Source organism: Oscarella lobularis, chromosome 13 (assembly GCF_947507565.1).
Source record: "Oscarella lobularis chromosome 13, ooOscLobu1.1, whole genome shotgun sequence".
Lineage (NCBI taxonomy): Eukaryota > Metazoa > Porifera > Homoscleromorpha > Homosclerophorida > Oscarellidae > Oscarella > Oscarella lobularis.
The window spans coordinates 1,160,229-1,178,658 of NC_089187.1; the positions used below are offsets into that span (position 1 = coordinate 1,160,229).

An 18,430-nucleotide genomic window follows, 5' to 3' on the forward strand; every position below is an offset into this window, starting at 1 on the left:
AGAGGCAGCGGCATTCGCGGACATGTATCGCTCCTTTCTTCAAACATTGTTCATCGTGCAAAATGCCGAGCCCTTTTCGCGCAAGCATCTCAACTTTGATGAATGTCCCTCCTTCAAAGCAGCGTGGGATAAAATCAAATAAAGATGAGCGAGATACTGTCCAAACACTCCATTTCCTTAGCGCTTCGACTTCTTTTCAAGCTGACGTCCAGGAATCGAGAGAGCGCGACCTTGCCATGATATTCCTTCAAAGAGCATTTCCCCATTATTTCCTTGTCGAGACAATACGTCACAACAAGCGGACTTTCCTCATTTGCGCGCTAGAAGGAAAAGAAAAACCAGCAAAATTCCGATCTCCCCGCACCGACGACGTCCTTGAGCAGCTTGACTTTGAATTGCGCGGAAAATCGACGACACCACTTGCCGAAAGGAGAGTGTCGCGCGAGCACGTACGCCCCTTCAAGAGTCTTCTCGAAGCGATCTGACTTTAAGTCTCTTCCAAGAGAGTCAACTTATCGACAATCTCAATAATTTTTCGTAGAAAAGACGACTCTTCCGTAGACACGGTAATGTGTCGTTTGTTCCTCTCGTCGCGAGGAAAGTTCCAGACGTCCCGGCGTGCTGGAGCGTCGTCGAACGTAGCGTCATCAAGACGAGGGGGATTCTTTTCCTGAGCCCTCTCGGCGGCAGCGTTAGCTGAGGCAGAGAGGGGTCCTTCGTCTTTCCCGTCGGCCGCAGCGTTAGCTAGGGCGGAGAGGGGTCCTTCGTCGACTTTACCGTTGGCGGCAGCGTGTCGTCGATTCGCTTTCCAAATCGCCGACGCCGTCGTCGCCGTCGATACAGAAAGCGGCGGGGCGGAAGCGGTTCCGCTTCTGTCGCCGGTGACAGCTCGATAGAGCGCTTGTGAAAAACCCCTCCTGCATTCAGGCGCGCGGTTCTCTCATTTAATACAGACAGACACAATTACAGACAGACACAATGCAGACAACAAAAAAGTGTCGGGTTCAGCGCTGCGCCAAATAGTCTCTCATCGTCGCCGCTTTCGCGACGAGTCTTTACGCTCCCAAGCTCAAATAGGCGTCTTAGAAAGTATCGCGCACTTCTATTTTTCAGCAGCATCCTCAGTGATGGCATTTTCAGAATTTTTTCATTAGTTTAGGCTACACAAAATCAAGTGTAATCGGATAGAGACAAAAGCCATTACTTTATTTACCCGACGTTCATGTGTGTTCGGCTTTGAATAGCCACAACGGTCTACAAAGGAAAGAGATTCAGACGTCAAACATACTGGATATCAAAACCTATTTTAAACCCACAAACAAATTCTCGTACCTTAATTAATTTTAAATCAGCCCATCCCATCCATTGCAAAAGGGCAATAATAAAGGGGGAAGTCAATAGATACCTCCGCACCACATCGGATGAAAGGACTTACGAAATTCTAAAACAAAACCACATAAAAAGACTGCTCAAAAGGGATTACCCAAAGGAATTATTGAAAAAAGAAACAAGCAAAATGCCATTCACAAAACGCTCTTCAATCATAGAAAAAATCACCTGTCAAACAAAAACCAAAGACAAACTGACAAGTCAAAAATCCCGCTACCATTAGTCACAACATATTTTCCATGGCTAAGAAAATTACCGAGAGCCATAAGAAATGCTGGGAAGAAGTGGAGAAAGACCCACAACTCAGAATAATATTCCCCCAATCCAATCGTAGTGGCCTATAAGAAAAACAAAACAATTGCCTCCAAACTAGTGTCATCAAAAATCCCAAACCAACCACGACCGGACATAGAGCCACACAGAGCTCCAATGAAGACTATTGTACCCACATTCGAAAGGAAAACTTCCGCATGCAAATTCATCAACTGCAAATTATGCCTGGCAATAACAAAATCAAATACCATAACAATTACACAAACAAAGAAAACATACCACATCACACAAAAATTGAATTGCAAATCTGACAACGTTATCTACGTCTTAACCTGCAAACATTGCTAAAAACAATACGCAGGACAAACATCGAAAACCCTACAAGATAGAATCACAAGGCATAGAAATGATGCGAAATATAAAAATTACCTAATATACCAGCATGTGAAACTACATAAACTGAAGTTCGAAAACGATTTTAAAGTCACTCCAATCCAACAAGTACCAAAGGAGGACCTAATAAAAACAGAAACTAAATGGATAAAACACTACAAACCCTTTACCCAAATGGACTGAATTCGAAATTTGAAAAAAAGCAGACACAAACGACATCGAAAAAGAACTCCAAACATCAGCTGCCAATATCATAGGGAACAAAAGCCTTACAGAAAACCAAAGCCACCAAAAATAAATAATAATTAACAGATAAACAACAACAAAAATAAAAAAATGAATGGCAAACCAAACAAACCAACTCCCCACACCAAACATACCAATTAAATTTCAAAAAATCTCCCACACACAACCATGACGAACAACACAGCACACACACCCCATACCTACAAAGAAAAACAAAAGCAAAGCAAAACACAAGAACAAACAAGCATGGCAAACTTATCTGACAACGCAGCACACTTCAAACACAATTAATAAACACAAAGGACCACAAACAGCACCTAAACACAACAATAATCCATTCAAAATTCAAAGGACGAAAAAACGACGAAAAACGCTACAAAACGCAACGTAGCAAAGACTCACCGTGTAGAACAACTTGAATGACACATAACAACAAATAAAATCACTGAAAACGGTCCAGTTTTCGCCACGCGCAACGCTCACACAAACAACGATTGTTATTGTTTAAAAGCGCGCTACAACAATAACAACTATCCTATCAGAAACACAATCATTTTAAAAAGCTAAAATCACAAAATAACACTATTTTAACTTCAGAAACAACTCAAACACACTTAATTACAAATTCCGCCGCCCCCCAACGCTAAAGATACCCCAAAAGGGGCCCCAACTGTAAAATATGCGTAGTAAAGGTAGCACGCGATTGGCAATCGGTCTCCCGCGGAGATAGATACTGACACAACGTACATATATAATATGTGCGTTGGTGACGGCAAAAAAGGGTCGCCCTGAAAATCACCCTAACGCCTGAACCAAAACCCTCTCCACTCTCATCGATAGCCTGGTCCCCAGACCCTCTCAAGAACACCCGTATAACGGTGTCCCAGAGAGGGTCTGGTACGGCTCCTCCCACTTTCACGCCCACTATGACGAGGGGGGACAGACTCCTCCTACTTTCACGCCCACTATGACAAAGGGGGGAAAGCAACGCTAAACAGACGTTAACACCGCAAAGAACCTACACGAAGCAGAGAGCCAGTCCCGATGCTTACCGCAGTTTCAATACGCACACTACCATTCCCTTTTCGATCCCTTCGTCGGATACCGGAGAAAGGAGGCCTCAACGACGAAGGGATCGAAAAGGGATACGTTGGGCCTCAAAAAGAGTTTTATGAAAGCCGATTGCTACAATGTAGGAAGCCTTAACGTAGAGGAAAAAATATTAAGTCACTCTCTTATATTAAGATGGGCGCAATGATTTTAAGCAGTGAAAGAAATAAGGGTATGAAACCACGAAGGAATTTTGGCCCGTGTCAGATCTTCTCCATGAGACGTGATATCACAAAGACTGCCAAAAAAGAATTCTTCCCGGGAGACAACGAGAGTTGCGATTTCCATCTTGCAACAAACGAAGGATTGAAAATCAGCAAAGACATCGATGGCCATCAGTGGACGTTGGAAGAGTACTTGCTTCGAAATAGCATCTATCCAAGCGAATTTGCTGTGTTCTGCGTGATGACCGTAAAAAAGTCTAACCCTAAATTTTTATATTTTATTTAGTAAAGATATTTAGCCTGCAACGAAGGGAAAGCAACTTACAATAGAAGATGCCTGCACTGAAGAGACTCCAGGTACATTTAATGTATAATGCTATACGTACATTATTATTCTTTTATTGCAGCCAATTCAGCTCAGCTAATTCCAGCAGGAACGAATGTTGTTCTGTCCGAGAACAGTAGGTATACTCCTGGCTCTTTTTCCTCAAAATAATGTTCGTGTTCTCTAGCAAATAGCGAGTCGAAGTCGCAGGTTTCGATAAAGATAAAAAGCGTTGTTGGTTAGCCTGAACAAGCATAGGACGTTGGCATTGCACTTTATTACTGTTTTGCAGAAATGCTGCAAGTTCCTTTCCATTCAATGAAGTTATTGGAGCAAATCGGAAGAGGCGGTTTTGGTGTAATTTTCCGGGGAATTTTTCGTGACACTATTTGCGCCGTTAAAAGGATCGACGGGTCGGCTGCTTTAGATCCTTACGCTGAAGAAGAGTTGACAGCTTTAGCGTGTGTTCTGCTCACAAATGAAACGTAATTTTTTGGTACCCTTTGCTATTTAGGAAATTGCTTCATCCGAATATCGTGTGTCTGATGGCATACGCCAAAGACAACAGCTACTATTATCTCGTGACAAGTTACGTTTCAGGCGGAAATTTAGAAGAACTACTTTACCAAGACGTAACCACATTTCCTCTCTTTCTACATAAATTACAATTTACATGTACAGAAGGAAGTTCTTGCTGGCGTTACAATGATTTCCTTTGCCGATCAATTGGCTTCAGGTCTAGCCTATATGCACAGCCAGAACGTCATTCACAGAGACCTTAAGCCGGCTAATGTACTGGTCAGTGTTAAGAGCAAAAATCGATTTCAACGACGCAATGTTTTCTTTAACGAAGGACGATCACATATACACATATGTGACATGGAAATTGCAAGGCTGAAGCAGAGCGTCGCTACTCTAACGCGGTGTCTTCCAGAAGGAACGCCCTCGTATATTTCTCCGGAAACCGCTATAGAAAAAAAATACGGCCAACCTTCTGATATTTGGGCTTTTGGCCTCATTGTCATAGAAATGTGTACTAGGGAACGAGCTTGGGTAGAATTGCTCAGCGCTACTGATGTTGCGATGCAGTTACTGCAAAAAAAACCATTAATGTTGGATACACTTGAAGGCTCAATGAAAGATCTCTGAAAGCAGTGCCTTTCTTACGACCCCAAAGATCGCCCTTCGATGATGACGATTGCAGAGGAATTGAGAAAAATGACTATACGTGGACAATAAATCGGCTACTCTTGCCGCAGACCGACAGTTGATTTCGTCAGGATTTTCTCGCTTGGTGTTGCCACGGATTATAGAGAAATGGATATGAAACGCACGCACGCTACCGTACATTGCGTGGGATCATCCGCGACATGCCCCGCCCCCGCCTCTCCGCTCGTGCGTAACACACTCAAGTGGTGTTTGTCTAAACGGATCAACCGCTTATCATATCTAATACACGTAAGGTGACACTGACATCTTAGAGGTACCTAGTAAACACTTGAACGAAGTCAGCGACGGCCTCGGTCGAGTCTCTTCACCCGTTTCTCTCACGAGACTTCCTCGTGAGACGCTTGTGTAGCACCTTTGTCGTATCGCGTCTGTTTCCGTCGCACTCATGATAATTCAGGCTTTCATTATGATCCTCTGCGTGGCTCTGTCTACGAGCCGAAGCGTTTACGTCGCGTTCCAGCCAAATACGGGCCCTTTTGGCACGGATTTGGGGAGTAGTTTGTGTAGCATTTGCGAGAAAACTGTAGAGAGTTCACCCAATCCATGGCTACAGTAGATGACTTTGCCATTGTAGATTGGCACAGGACAGCTACCTTTTATGGGGAAGAGAAAGTTTACGCTGGGAAGAGGCCGAAAAAATTCGGAGCGGAAAAGACAGACCGCCAAACGCGCAAAGTTGGAGGCGCCTCATGTACGCTTATAATGATGATTCATACTTATTTATACGTTTTTCGTTCTCATAGACATAATTGGAAAATATTAGAAATTCTATATCACTTCCAAGTGAAAACTGGGTGGTTTCATGGCAGCGTGAACAACTGAGCATATGCCAAATTAATCAGCAAAATGACCAGCCAGTCTTGGCTAAAAGCCTTACCATTTCTCTGGACCTAAGCTGGAATGTCACGTTTTACAGTCATTCCGTTCCACAAGAGTGTCAGGTGTTTCGAGGCATTCCCGCTATTTTCGACGACGAATCAGCGAACAAATTACTCCAGAAAATCAGCACAAGTTGTTTGTGCACAGGGAATGACCAGGGGGGGTATCTCACCCAAGTGCGCTAAGCACACGCCCACAACAACAAAATCGCCTCTTTTTGGAAAGTTATCGTCCCTAGCTGCATGCATTAGGTATAATCACGTAGGTTCTATTAAAAACTTTCTATAGTGTTCCTAAAATTCATGTAAACTGGGTAAAGAAGAGTATTTAGAGTAGGCGGCGCCCAACCCGGTGCCATTCTTACGAACGGCTTGTGAGTACATACGGTTCGATATTATCGTGAGGCTCTACAAACAACGTTTGTAGGCCACACTTGTGTCACTCGATAGAACTAACCCTTTGCCAAAGAAATGGCCTCAAATACTTACCGTTCAAATGCGGCTTCCGATGCCACTTCTGCGCGCCCCAAACATCAGCGCTAACTCCTTAGTTCTAGCGGACTGACTCCTCAGGGCAAAAGTTGCAATCGCAGCCGTTGTTGTCTCGCGCCTCGGCAGAAGCTCTCCAGCCCCGGGAGTTATTCTCTGAGAATGAAAGAATGACTGTGTGAACCGGGAAGCCTGGAACGACGTACTTAGTGCCCTTTTACACAATTTGCATCAAAATGGCCTTTGCTGTGAGCACACGTTCTTGAAGATCGGACATGTTTTCCGAAAATCAACTATATCGCCGACAAGACACGGTGTATAGACCGACACAAGTTGACGTTAGGATGAGATCCGACAGGGCGGAGAGAAGGGCTTCCGTGAGAGACATCGGTTTGTTATCCGGGTAAGGTGAGCCACGTAACCATGTCACGGATGATCCTACTAGCGTGCGTGCGTTTCATATCCATTTCTGTATAATCCGTGGTGTTGCGAGCAGTTTTCGCTTGGTGTTGCGAGGATTCTCGTCTTTATGCATGTGCGGGCGTTTGAGGTAGAGTTTGATTAATCTAACATACCATTTAAGACTACAGCAGAGCATTGATAGTTCTTTTTAACAAACAATACACCTGTAGTCCTTCATCAACATTTGCCGGTGGAAGAACGGCGTTGTCGCGAAGAATACTGTCAGCCAGCGTCCTAAACTCTTCACTGTAACCCAATTGTTTGCTCTTCACGTGCTCGTCTTCGTCTTCGGCCAGCAAATCGTTGTGATCTAGCGGAAAGCGGCAACTCTCTCGATCTAAGCAGTAACTCACAACCTAGCTCTGGTTCAAAAGTGTAGTAAACCTTCAATTTCTGGCATGTAGTACAGAAGTTCTGGAACTCCTCCAGGGCTCTCTCCTTTCTTACAAGGAGATATTCGGTGGAAGTTCCACTCTCTTAAAATCTCTTGCAATTCATGCTGCCGCAGAGGCATAAACTAGTATCTCAGACAATCTCTAACGGTCGAAATATATTGTCATTAACTCGTCGGCAGCATTAATTAATTAATCAAGCACCTGCAAACGGATGACGTATTATCAAATTGCCCAGAGTCGTGTAGATCCTATGTAAGACTTATGGCCGTTAAAACTTTTAATGTTTTTAAAGTAACACCTTGAAAAAATCAATCCAGAAACCGGCCGAGGCTCGTCGCAGCTGTCCCCACCAAGCTTCAATACGCTATACATAGAAAATAAAAATAAACAAAGTGATAAGAAATTTAAAAAAATTACTTGATTCGCCGACGACTTTCCGTATAGAAAACTTTTTTCGCCCCTCATTGCGTCAGTATCTTTATGACGCAAAAAACATTGAAGAAAGGCGATATTTGTGTTTTCTGTGCCCCTGTCTGCCCGTACTACTCTCTGTTCGCGTTGACTTCATACTCGGAAGTAGATAAGGGCGTGGTGTACGTCCCTTTAGAAATCTAATTACAGCAGTACGCTTTAGACGTGTAGATTTTCGGGCTGAAATGTACTATGTGGCATACGTTGGAGCTACATTCTTACTGGTTACCACTAGCGAACGCAATTCCTACCATTCTTTTGCACGATCCTGCCTTTCTCTCTCATCGCGATGATCGCGGTCAGTCGCTTGTGCCTCTGCCTGGCCTTCCTTGCGCGCTTCACTATCGAAGAAGGATCGATACGTTCTGTTTTGATGCCTCCGGGAAAGCGAATCTCGTCGCGAGAGAAGAATCTCCTGGCCCGCGTATACGAGTTCTTCATGTCGGAGAGTCAGAAGTCACCGAAGGACCGAATAGGGGTATCAAGAGTCATGGATCGTCTGCAAGCGGCGACAGGATTCTCAAGGCAAGATAACGAAGGAGTTTAACCATTCCGGGGGTTTTGATCCCACTCCCAAAAAGGCAAGGCGGTACTCTGCTTCTCGGATGGCGATCAATGTCGATGATTTTGATCGGGCGGCTATCCGTGCCACAGTTCATGGAATGTACGAAAAGAAGGAATATCTCACTTTGAACAGACTGCTGATCAATGTTCGCGCAAAGGGAATTTTTGAGGGCGGGCGAACAACATTATCTAGGGTGCTAAAATTATTGGCTTCAAATTTGCCTTGCGCAATGACAAAAAGTTCTTCTTCGAAAGGAGAGATTGTGGAGCAGAGGCACAAATTTCTCAGAGAGATACGAAAATTTAGAAGTGAGGGCCGTCCTCTCGTATTTCTGGACGAAACCTGGGTAAACTCCCATGTCGCGCCCGAGCGAATTTGGATAGACGAAGACGGCAGTGGCGGTTGGAAACGTCCGTCAGGAAGAGGAAGACGATTAATTATTCTGCATGCCGGTAATCTTTCGGATTCTTATTTGTACACAGGATAATGTTGTATTGTAGGGGGAGAAATCCCTAACGCTCAGTTAGTTTTTCGCAGCAAAAAGCAGACTGGCGACTACCATGACGAAATGAATGCCAAGCACTTCGAGGAGTGGTTCGAACAGCAACTCATGCCAAATGTGCCATCGAAGTCAGTCATTGTCATCGACAACGCTCCTTATCATAATCGAGTCGCGGAGCCTGTTCCCACAACTTCATCGACTAAAGCTGTAATGCAGCAGTGGCTGGCGAAAAGAGGGGTCGAATGGTCATGGACGGATCTGAAAAGGGACTTAATAGAAAAAATTAAGGGAGAGAAACCTGGGAAGTCCTACGTAACGGACGACATCGCCGAGCGCTTTGGACATGACGTTATACGCACTCCTGTCGCTCACTGTGAGCTGAATCCTATTGAGCTCGTCTGGTCGAAGGTCAAAGGGTACATTAGGAAAAATAATGTCACTTTCAAACTGGTAGATTTGGAACGCCTTGTACCCGCTGCCTTCGACTGAGTGACGCCAGATGTGTGGCGAAATTTTTGCAGCCATGCGAGAAAGGAAGAAGAGAATTTTTGGAAGAAAGACGGCATGCTGGAAGACGCGGTGGACCAGGTCTTGGTTGACTTGCGGGTTAGCGACGACGAAGATGAAGGATCCGACTCTGACAGTGAAGAAATGGACGGAGCCGACCGAGCGGTAGTTGCGGGCATGAATGAATCGACGCTGTCAGTGTAGAATTCAGTGTAGAAAATACACGTGCCGAGAGTACCCTAATTGCATTAGCTGATGACGGCGTTAGGACGTGGGTGTACACTAATGAATGCGGGGGTGGGGACGTGGGCGGAGGAGGCGAATACCCCAAAACGCAACCACGACGACATTGGAAGTACCGTAAAGTCCCTAAAAAAGGGAAAGCGGCCGATAGGAGCTCTCGAACGCTGCCAACTGCGCATACGTGCGACGGCCCGGTAAGGAGATATAGGCGTTTTCCAGAGTATGAAGTCAACGCGAACAGAGAGTAGCCTCGGAAGTCCTTCAGATAAGAGTCAAATATTAAAGCGTAGTTAGAGAATTTCTCCCTGTCATTTAAACGTTTGACGCAATCCAAGTAGTACTTGGCAACTACAGCTGGGTCATTATTTGTTGATGCTACTTCAAGCCAAAGAATTCATCCAGAAAACCTGCAAATTAAACTAAAATACAAAGAAATTCGAACTTTTATTATACCCGTCTATGCACCCGTGTATAGCGAAGCCGTAGGGCTTAAGTTTGTCGTACCCGTCTAGGTGCCATAGAAAATCTGGCCCCTGTACGTAAAGCTATCATTGGAAGGTAGAGTATTTCCCCTTTTCGTGAGCCGGTGGAGATGACGGTTTCTAAACATCTTTCTATAGTCTTCCTTATGATGAGTCTTGTACCGTTTGCAATTCCTGGAGCAAGATTGCGAAGGACCATGACAGGCAAACCGATTTTGAGACGAAGTTGATAGGGTGGCATTCCCGATGGCTGCAGAGAGTTCAAAAATTCCAAAGGATATTGAGTAGAATCATCTTCGTTTGGAACGCTGTCAATTGCATTATATGTTTTGACGTCGTTTCCTGGAAATCTATTGAGTAGAACATTATTTAGGGCGTTGACGGTCTCGTTGAGAGGTGCCAGAATCGCTCTTTCCATCAGCCAGTCAATGTTGGCGTGGTTGTCTTCCAGGTTGTCGTAAACTTTGTCGAAGAGCTCGTCGTCTGTAGAAACGATATGACACAATTCTTCAGGTACAGTGATTGTTTGGGTGTCAACTGTACACGGTATTCTTCCATCGCCAACGGTGAGGAGAAGATTGGAGAAAGCTGCTGCGTTGAGATCGTTGTGTAGGTGAACTCTCATGTTCGTTGTCAAAGAATGGGTTTCCACGTAATGCCATAGTGGGGATGATTTCAGGTAAGAGTGAATTTCGTTTGCCCGTGTTCCTCCGCGGATGACTGGAAGAGTTTGGCGAAAGTCTCCGGAAAGGACAAAAAAAACTCCGCCAAAAATTTTCTGAGAATCTCGTATGTCTCGGAAAGTGCGATCGACCGCTTCGAGTGCAACCCTGTTCATCATTGTTGATTCATCCCAGAAGACTGCCGAGCATTCTTTGATTAATTTTGCCGTTTGCGTTCCTTTCTTGATGTTGCACATGGGTTGGTCGGAGGAGGTAAGGTCGAGAGGAATTTTAAATGTGGAATGTGATGTTCGTCCATTGGGGAGTAGTTGCGAATCAATTCTACTACTGGCCGTTGCGAGGGCTATAAGTGGTTGACTTCGAATGCGACTGAGAGCCATTTTCGCAAGGTAGATTTTTCCTGTTCCTCCTGGTGCGTCGATGAATAAGAATCCTCCGCGTTTTTCGTCAATCAGTTGAATGATTCGGTCGTATATAATTCGTTGATCAACTGTAAGGTTTTCCTCATTTTCCTCAAGAAATTGCCGAAGAACTGCGACGTCGTAAGCAGTCTCTCTAGCGTAATTGGAGGCGGCGGAATCAGAATGAGTTCTGTTTGTAGTAGGAAGGCCAAAATGAGTAAGGTTGTCACCGGATATTTCGTGCACGATGTCTTCAATTCGTATTAGAGCGTCGTTGTACAATGCCGGGGTGAAAGGAGCGTCAAAATCGCGCGTTGCTTGACGATAGCGATGAAGAAGGTCTTCGGTCATTGAATTTTTGTGCGTTTCCCATAGATGAAGTGGATCAGCCAACTGACAGGAAGTGAGCAGAATAGAAAATAGGACGCGCAGAGAATGAGGCGAGGCGTGGGCGGAGGCTTCTTCCATTGCAGTTCTCCAATGAGCGTCATCTTCGAGCAGTCCAAGAGCTCGACACGCTTCGCGAAAGCTGGGGTAGAGATTGCCGTCGACTGTGCGGAGGTTTTCGAATGAACAGCAACCTGTTTGGTGATGAAGTAGAAGTCGGAGAAAAAAGCATTCCGCTTGTCTTGGATGAACATTGTAGACTCTGCCGATCGCAGAACTGCTTTTGAAAGAGATCATTTCGCCGTCGGCGTTGAGAACTTGCGCGCTTCCTCGTATCCTGGGTTTCCAAACTTTGCTTTTATCGACGAAAGTGAAGTATTGTGGAACATTTGAGTAGAGAAGATTTTTAACGAATTTTCTGTCTGCAGAAGTGATGTTACTTGTTTGTGGAGAATTGTATCGCTGACAAAGAGCGAAGAAAGCGGTGAGAGTAGTTTTTGGTGGATGTTGTGCTTTATCCTGAGCGTTTTCTGGTGTGAAAAGTACCCTTTGACCATTCGGAAGGTGAACCTGAAGATTGATGACAGCCGGATAATGCTTATGAATGTGAAATCCGAATATCCTCCAGCAAGCTTCGCTGCAGCTGACGTAACGTGCCGCTTGAAAGATGTCGATTTCGTCTGAAGGGTTGTGTCTTTGAAAAGCAAATGCTGCCATGTCGTTGCCTTTGTTCACGTACTTGATGACGTATTTGATTGCGTTGATACTGTTGCAGACTTCGACATTAATGTGGCAGTCGTACTTTTCGCACAGGTACGGAGAGTACGGTACAACAAACCGGTTGTCGACGGTAACGTTTTTGCCGCGAACTTTTTTTACTCCGGTGTGTCCGCCTCCGCACGGCTTACGTCTGCGATACAGTGGATATCCGTCATCTGCGCAAATGGTTTCGGAAATAAAGTCTTTCGGAAAATTCTTCGAGCAAAAGTTATCCTTCATGAATACGCACTGGGGGTTGAGGCGCCCGCAAGGACCGTGGATCATGTTCCTCATGACAATATCGTGTAAGACAGGATTTTCTTGCTTGGACGGAATTTTAGCTGAAATGACCTTGTCAATGGTGTCACCGTAGACTCGGCAACTCGATTCAAGCCAAAGAAGTATGTGGGCGTGAGGAAGTCCCCGTTTCTGCCATTCGACGCAGTGGAGGTGGTCTCGAACAGGTCCGAAGATGCATTCTTTCGTCAGGTCGTCCATCATTTCTGTCAATTTCAAATGGAAAACGCGAGCGACGATGTCGGGCCGTTGGTGCGCAGCTTGACCCGGAAGAAGATGCTGTACGATCTCTGGCCAAGATGGATTGCACGTTTGTGTGATGAAGTACGTAGGCCGGCCAAATTTTCGAACGTAAGCCATAGCATAGCGTCTTGAACTCTCTGATTCATGTACCGTGGTCCTCCAGTAAAGCTGCTTGGCAAAATTACTTTTTTGCCAATGTTGGCGGGATCTGCATCTTGTCGGGACAGCGCGTCTGAGAACTCGGAGTAATTCTCTGCGCGGAGTTTCTTCTGATTGTGCCGAAGAAAATTGAGGCGATCTGATTCAATTTTTACGTACATGTCGACAATAAATTGCTGCATGAGTTTTCCGCAGCGCAGCAACGTGTTAAAGTCAGGATCTGGGCGAAACATCATGAGAAAAGCATAGAATTTCATTGGCGTCAATTTCTTTCCTTTAGTTGTGAGCAATTCAATACTCCAGCCGTCTTTTCCTCGTGGAAAAAGGAGAGGATATTGAAGTGGATCGTAGCTTCTGTGGGTTTCTGCAATTCGTTAAAGTCTTTCTTCGCGGTGCTTTAGAACGATGTCTCGGTTTCCGTGTTTTTCGTCGAGCATCAAAACAGCAACTTCGTTAGTTTGTGGAGCATTGTAGCGTCGTTCGTGTTCGCCGGTTGGTCTTTTATCTGCATCGATGACGACTTTCAAAGATTCGCTGTTTCTGGAAAGCATCTCCCTAGCAAAGTGAAAGCTTCGGACGTAGGAATTCTGTGCCTGAAGCATCATTTGCAGATCGACAACAGTTGCCGGAGTGAGTCCTGGAATAGCCGCACATCGCAGACCGGCCTGGTCAGATGGGTCGTCAACAAAGTAAATTTGAGCAAATTTGTTTTGGCCGTTTTGGGAAGGTTCAAGAGATCCAATAAGGTGATACACTTGGCCTTGTATTCTGAAACAGGGGTTCCACTGGCCAAGAAACGATACTTGTTTGCATCCCATTGATGTCATTTGAAAGGCCGAGTTGTAACTACGAATGTTACCGAGAAAATGCGCGAACCTTAATGCTGTCCGAGGAGTAGAGACGCCAAAGGCTCGGGTGGTTTGGGTAAGAGAGGAATGTTCACTTTTCCTTTCTCGCAGCAAAGTCCCTCTGTTTCTCCCGGCCATTTGAGAGCTTTGCAGAATTCGCACTGAACTGTCATTGATCCTACGTTGCTCGGCAGGGGACGGTCAGTTTCATATCTGAAGATCATGAAATGTAAAATATTGTGTAAATTTGTTTCACTAACCTGTACGCAGCATGGACGTGGAGCTGTGAATTTTCTTGGGGCGGAAAACAATTCGGCGCTTGTTCATCGTCATCCACCATGTCAGGAACTGGAAAAATCCTTACAGATTCATCGTTGACGTCATTTGTCGGGTCATGCTCTGATGTGGAATTTGTTGCAGTGATGCAGTGACAAAGAAACGGTGTTCCTCGGCTTCGACAGTTTGTCCACATCTAGAACAAAGGAAATAAGGGTCGCAAAATATAAGTTTCAGAATTCGCAGGTACTGGGACGTGTCAGCTAAGGGAAGCGTTCCAACGTAAATGTGGTCGTGCGTAACGTCAGCAATAGAATAGACGACTTGCTCGTTGTCGTCGTCGTCTGTTTGGACGTCAAACAAAATTTATCTTCTTTGGTTGTTGTGGAAAACCCCTTCAAGATTGTTCATTGCTGTCATTTCGAGCGTAGAGATGATCGATGCGATGATATTGCGGTGTCGCGTTATGACCTCCGCCATGATCAGTTGCAACAAACGGCTCATCAGCAGATTCGGTTCTAAAAAAAGGCGTTATTTGCACAGGTTCATGAAGCAAACGCGTGGTCTTAGGCTTTGAGTCGTCTTCATGGCGGTTGTCGCTTCGATGGAGAGAGAGAACCGACGACGCTGGAGACGCTTCGCCGAGAAACGGCGCTTTCTGCGCCGTTTGGTCGGATAGCCGCGTCCGAGTCGAAAGTGAGGTTCTTTCTTTAGAGTTCTTTTGCTGGTGATGCGCAGATTTAGTGGGAGATCGCTTGCGTCGCATATTTCGAAAAGAGGTCATGAGAAAACCAGTCCCGGATATCAGGTTCCCGGTTTTGAGTGAGCGCAGCTATTTCGAAACAGGCTACAGTACGCGGTTGTTCTGACATTTATTTCAGTTAGACTGCCAACTGGCAGAAAAAGATTAGGCCCAACACGTAAATTGAAACAAAAAATGCCAAAGGGCAGAAAAAGAAGACAGAAAAATGCCAAATAGCATAAAATTGTACCGTATTCTGCCGAGTAAACGCCCATGGGCGCTTGCAATAAGTTTAGAATTCAGAGGGGGGTGGGCGCTTGCTCGGACTATCCTAGGATTTATATCCCAGTAAACGCCCACCCAATCTAAGTTCACATGAAGAGAGCAGTTTAGTGTCTACCGGTGCTGTACCACTCGCACGATATATACCATATAAGATTCACACAGACTGTTCACAATGAGAATGTTTCAGTCATCGTCTTCCTCATCACCGAAGGAGCTGAGGTCGTCGTCGTCATCGGAGTCAGATGGAGAGTCCTCTTCGTCTGATTCATTCCCCCCTTCGTCTTCTTCATTCAATCGCGGCAAATCGTCGCTAAGGAGGTCATCTTCTGATCCATCAAGTGCATTGGAAATGCCGCAAACAAGCAAAGACTTCACCAGCAATTCGGGCGAAATTTTTCTCCAAGCTTCTGCTACCCAATCAATAACATTTTGTCGGGTTGGCTGTTTCAAATTGCCAGCAGGTGTTTTCCCTCCGCCGTTCTGCCTCATCCAGCTCGACCACGACTCCCTAATGCTTTCCTTGAACGGCTTGTTCACCGACCGATCCATAGGCTGGGCTATCGACGTGCACCCACCCGGAATTAGAACGATCTCCGAGTTGCATTCTTCTGACGCAATTTTTCGACTGTCGTCTGCCTTATGAGGGCGATATTCATCTAAAATAAGCAACTTTCGTTGTTGATGACTTTTGTATACCGTTCTCAACCAAGTGTGGAACAGTTCACGGGTCATCCAGCCATTGGTAGATGCAAACACGCGAACATTACCGGGATAAATCAAATTTCTCCTCACTCGTTGCCCAAGTTGGCCGCTGCGTTCTTTGAAGATCAGAAATGCCGGAAGTTTGTCCCCTGCAGCAGTTGAAGCAAGCGCAACAGTGAACCCCTTCTTTTCCGCGCGAGAAGTTTTTATTCGAACAGTCTTTTTTCCTTTCAACTCGTTTGTCCTCCTGCAGGGCATGTCAAACCGAACCATTGTCTGATCCATATTGACAATTTTGTCGGGGATAATGGAATGCTTGATCCTTGCAGCAATAACGGAACTGTCACAAAAATTAGATTCCCCTGCTATGTACGAAAAGGCAAATCTTACCGGCGAAATGCTGCAAGTTTCTCCGCGAAATCGGCCGGGACAAACTGGGATGAGTTCGTTCTTGATCGATATCCCACGTGGAATCGTTTCCACCGCCACAGCCATTTGGAACTGGCGGCAAATCCTTGCATTTGCAAGCCGCCAGCAATTTCCTTTCCTCGTGCCCGAAGCTCCTTGTTTGAAACGGAATTGCCCTTCGCCCGTTCCTCTTCGAGATATGAGAAAAGGGAAGCGTCTAACTCTTTTGATGCGACCTCACGCCCTTGGTGAAGCTTCCTCTTTTTCTTCGATGCACCAACATCATGCTTCGCTAACTCATCGAAGTTTCTCTCCCATTCGCGAATCCGTTTTCGGTCGACCTCGAACTCCCTTGCCGTTTGGGAGACGTTTCTGCCGTGCAATCTGTGCCATTTCACGGCCATGCATTTGAATCCGACGGTGTAAGACGAATGTCGCTTCGACATCTTGAAGTTGCGCCAACGAATGACGTAACAATGGAAACTGTCAAACAGGCATGCGCCGCTTAATTGAATGAAAAGCAACGTGCACGAAATCTAAGATGATACGCGTGCATGGGCGTTCACAAGGATACAAATGTACCCTGTACACTAATTTCGCACGAAAGAGGGGGGTGGGCGCTTGCTCAGGGATAGGCGTTTACTCGGCAGAATACGGTAATTATTTTATTTAATTATTTTAATTGGCTCTTATGACCCGTTTTTAATTTATTCAGGTCGATGATGATACGGACGTATCAATGCTTAGATATGCTCTGTTACAGGAGGGGCGGCACATGCGAAAAGAACAGACAATCACACAATTAGATAAGTATAAATCATGCAATCATAGAAGTAGAATTCACTGTTCGCTTTCTAGAATGCTTTGCGATCCATTGATCCTTGGGAAGTTTCCCCAGCGCATTGGGGCAGTATCTGTATCCATTGCAACGGAAGTGACCAGTCGTCGCGTTGCAGGGTTCGAAGCAGACGCTGCACTCGTACGCCTTCCTTTGTTTTGGTTTTCCCGCAGCATTCTCAGCTCGCCTTCTCTTTCTCCACTCCGTCGTACGACTCAGCCTTTCTTCCTTTAACTAACAACGTGTCTGCTTTCGTCCGTCCTGAATCTGTTTTAATCTGCCTAAATATTAAAATTAACATTAAAGCTAAGCTCTACATCACGATTTTACTCTTTTTTCGCGTTCTATCCCTTGTGCAGAACAAGCGAAAGTGGTACAGTGCGCTACTTAGTCACATGACGTGCGACACCTGTCAGCGAATCGCGCCGTAGCGGCTTAAAAAACGTCGCCCGTTAACTGGCAAGGTGCGAAATGCTATAAGAACCTTTTTCCGCCTTCTACTTTATTTTTAAACTTCTTTTCCTTCCTTTTTCTTCTCCCTTCTTTTCCCCCCTCCACGGTACGTTTTATGCCCCAGCCTGACCGCTGTACTGTGCGCGCGACGTACGGGACTGAAACATAGCGGCCGGATTAATGAGGTGGCCGTCCTAACAAGGTGGCCAGTAACCGAGGTTCCACTGCACTTTAATTTTGCCTCCTGCAGCTGCCCTCCAACATGAAAAAACTTTCAGCCAATTCTACTTCTTCTTTCTCCATAGCAAAGAGATACAACTGGTGTGTGACGTCCATCGCGTGACTGTATGACTCAACAGAGCTTGTTGGTTCTTCTTCCTCCTCTTCTTCTTTATCTTTCTCGTCTTCATCTTCTACTTCTGCGTTCGCCTCTTTCTTTGACGAGCCCTCGAATTCACACTGTTTTGCGCTGATCTTCTCTCCAATCTGAGCAACGAGTTCTTCGTCTTCCATTTCAGCTCCGAAATCAATTGCTGCATCGTGTTCAATCATGTATTGCAGGCCTGTAAGAAACAGAATTCTCGGAGTACGATGTCTTTCTGTTCTTATGGGATGATTATCTGCCGACCATTCCTTCGGTCTACATCATAAACATGTTAACAACGGTAACATTCACATCTCTCCATAGCCTCTCAATTCTCTCATGAATAATCAATAAGTGGACGAACCAGCAAGAAACATTAGCATGAAAAAGATAAGACATGTGGACTATTCAGTACCTTTTGCATTGTGGAAAGAACGTCCTGTCAGCACACTTCCTCTTCC

General features: G+C 45.4%; 2 protein-coding genes across 2 annotated transcripts; both read right to left on the reverse strand.

Annotated features, from left to right (window-relative positions):
• Positions 1–10,017: 10,017 nt before the first annotated feature.
• On the reverse strand, positions 10,018–13,011 carry LOC136194857 (uncharacterized). Its single transcript, XM_065984108.1, has 2 exons — positions 10,287–13,011; positions 10,018–10,049 (listed from the first exon to the last, which is right to left on the reverse strand). Exons 1-2 carry the CDS (start codon positions 13,009–13,011, stop codon positions 10,018–10,020), a joined length of 2,757 nt encoding a protein of 918 aa, XP_065840180.1.
• A 2,376-nt stretch (positions 13,012–15,387) lies between these two features.
• Positions 15,388–18,157, reverse strand: LOC136194858 (uncharacterized). Its single transcript, XM_065984109.1, has 3 exons — positions 17,847–18,157; positions 17,340–17,433; positions 15,388–15,840 (listed from the first exon to the last, which is right to left on the reverse strand). The coding sequence occupies exons 1-3, from the start codon at positions 18,155–18,157 to the stop codon at positions 15,388–15,390; spliced, it is 858 nt and encodes a 285-aa protein (XP_065840181.1).
• Positions 18,158–18,430: the final 273 nt, after the last annotated feature.

What these genes read in the sequence shown, in the direction of transcription:
- LOC136194857 (XM_065984108.1), bottom strand. Translation starts at nt 13,011, where the DNA reads ATGGCTTACGTTCGAAAATTTGGCCGGCCTACGTACTTCATCACACAA. An exon ending in TGCTCCAGGAATTGCAAACG is followed by an intron (nt 10,050 to 10,286) that starts GTACAAGACTCA and finishes TTTAATTTGCAG; the next exon opens with GTTTTCTGGATGAATTCTTT.
- LOC136194858 (XM_065984109.1), bottom strand. Translation starts at nt 18,157, where the DNA reads ATGATTGAACACGATGCAGCAATTGATTTCGGAGCTGAAATGGAAGAC. An exon ending in TTGGAGGGCAGCTGCAGGAG is followed by an intron (nt 17,434 to 17,846) that starts GCAAAATTAAAG and finishes TTTAATATTTAG; the next exon opens with GCAGATTAAAACAGATTCAG. An exon ending in ACGGAGTGGAGAAAGAGAAG is followed by an intron (nt 15,841 to 17,339) that starts GCGAGCTGAGAA and finishes CGCCCTCATAAG; the next exon opens with GCAGACGACAGTCGAAAAAT.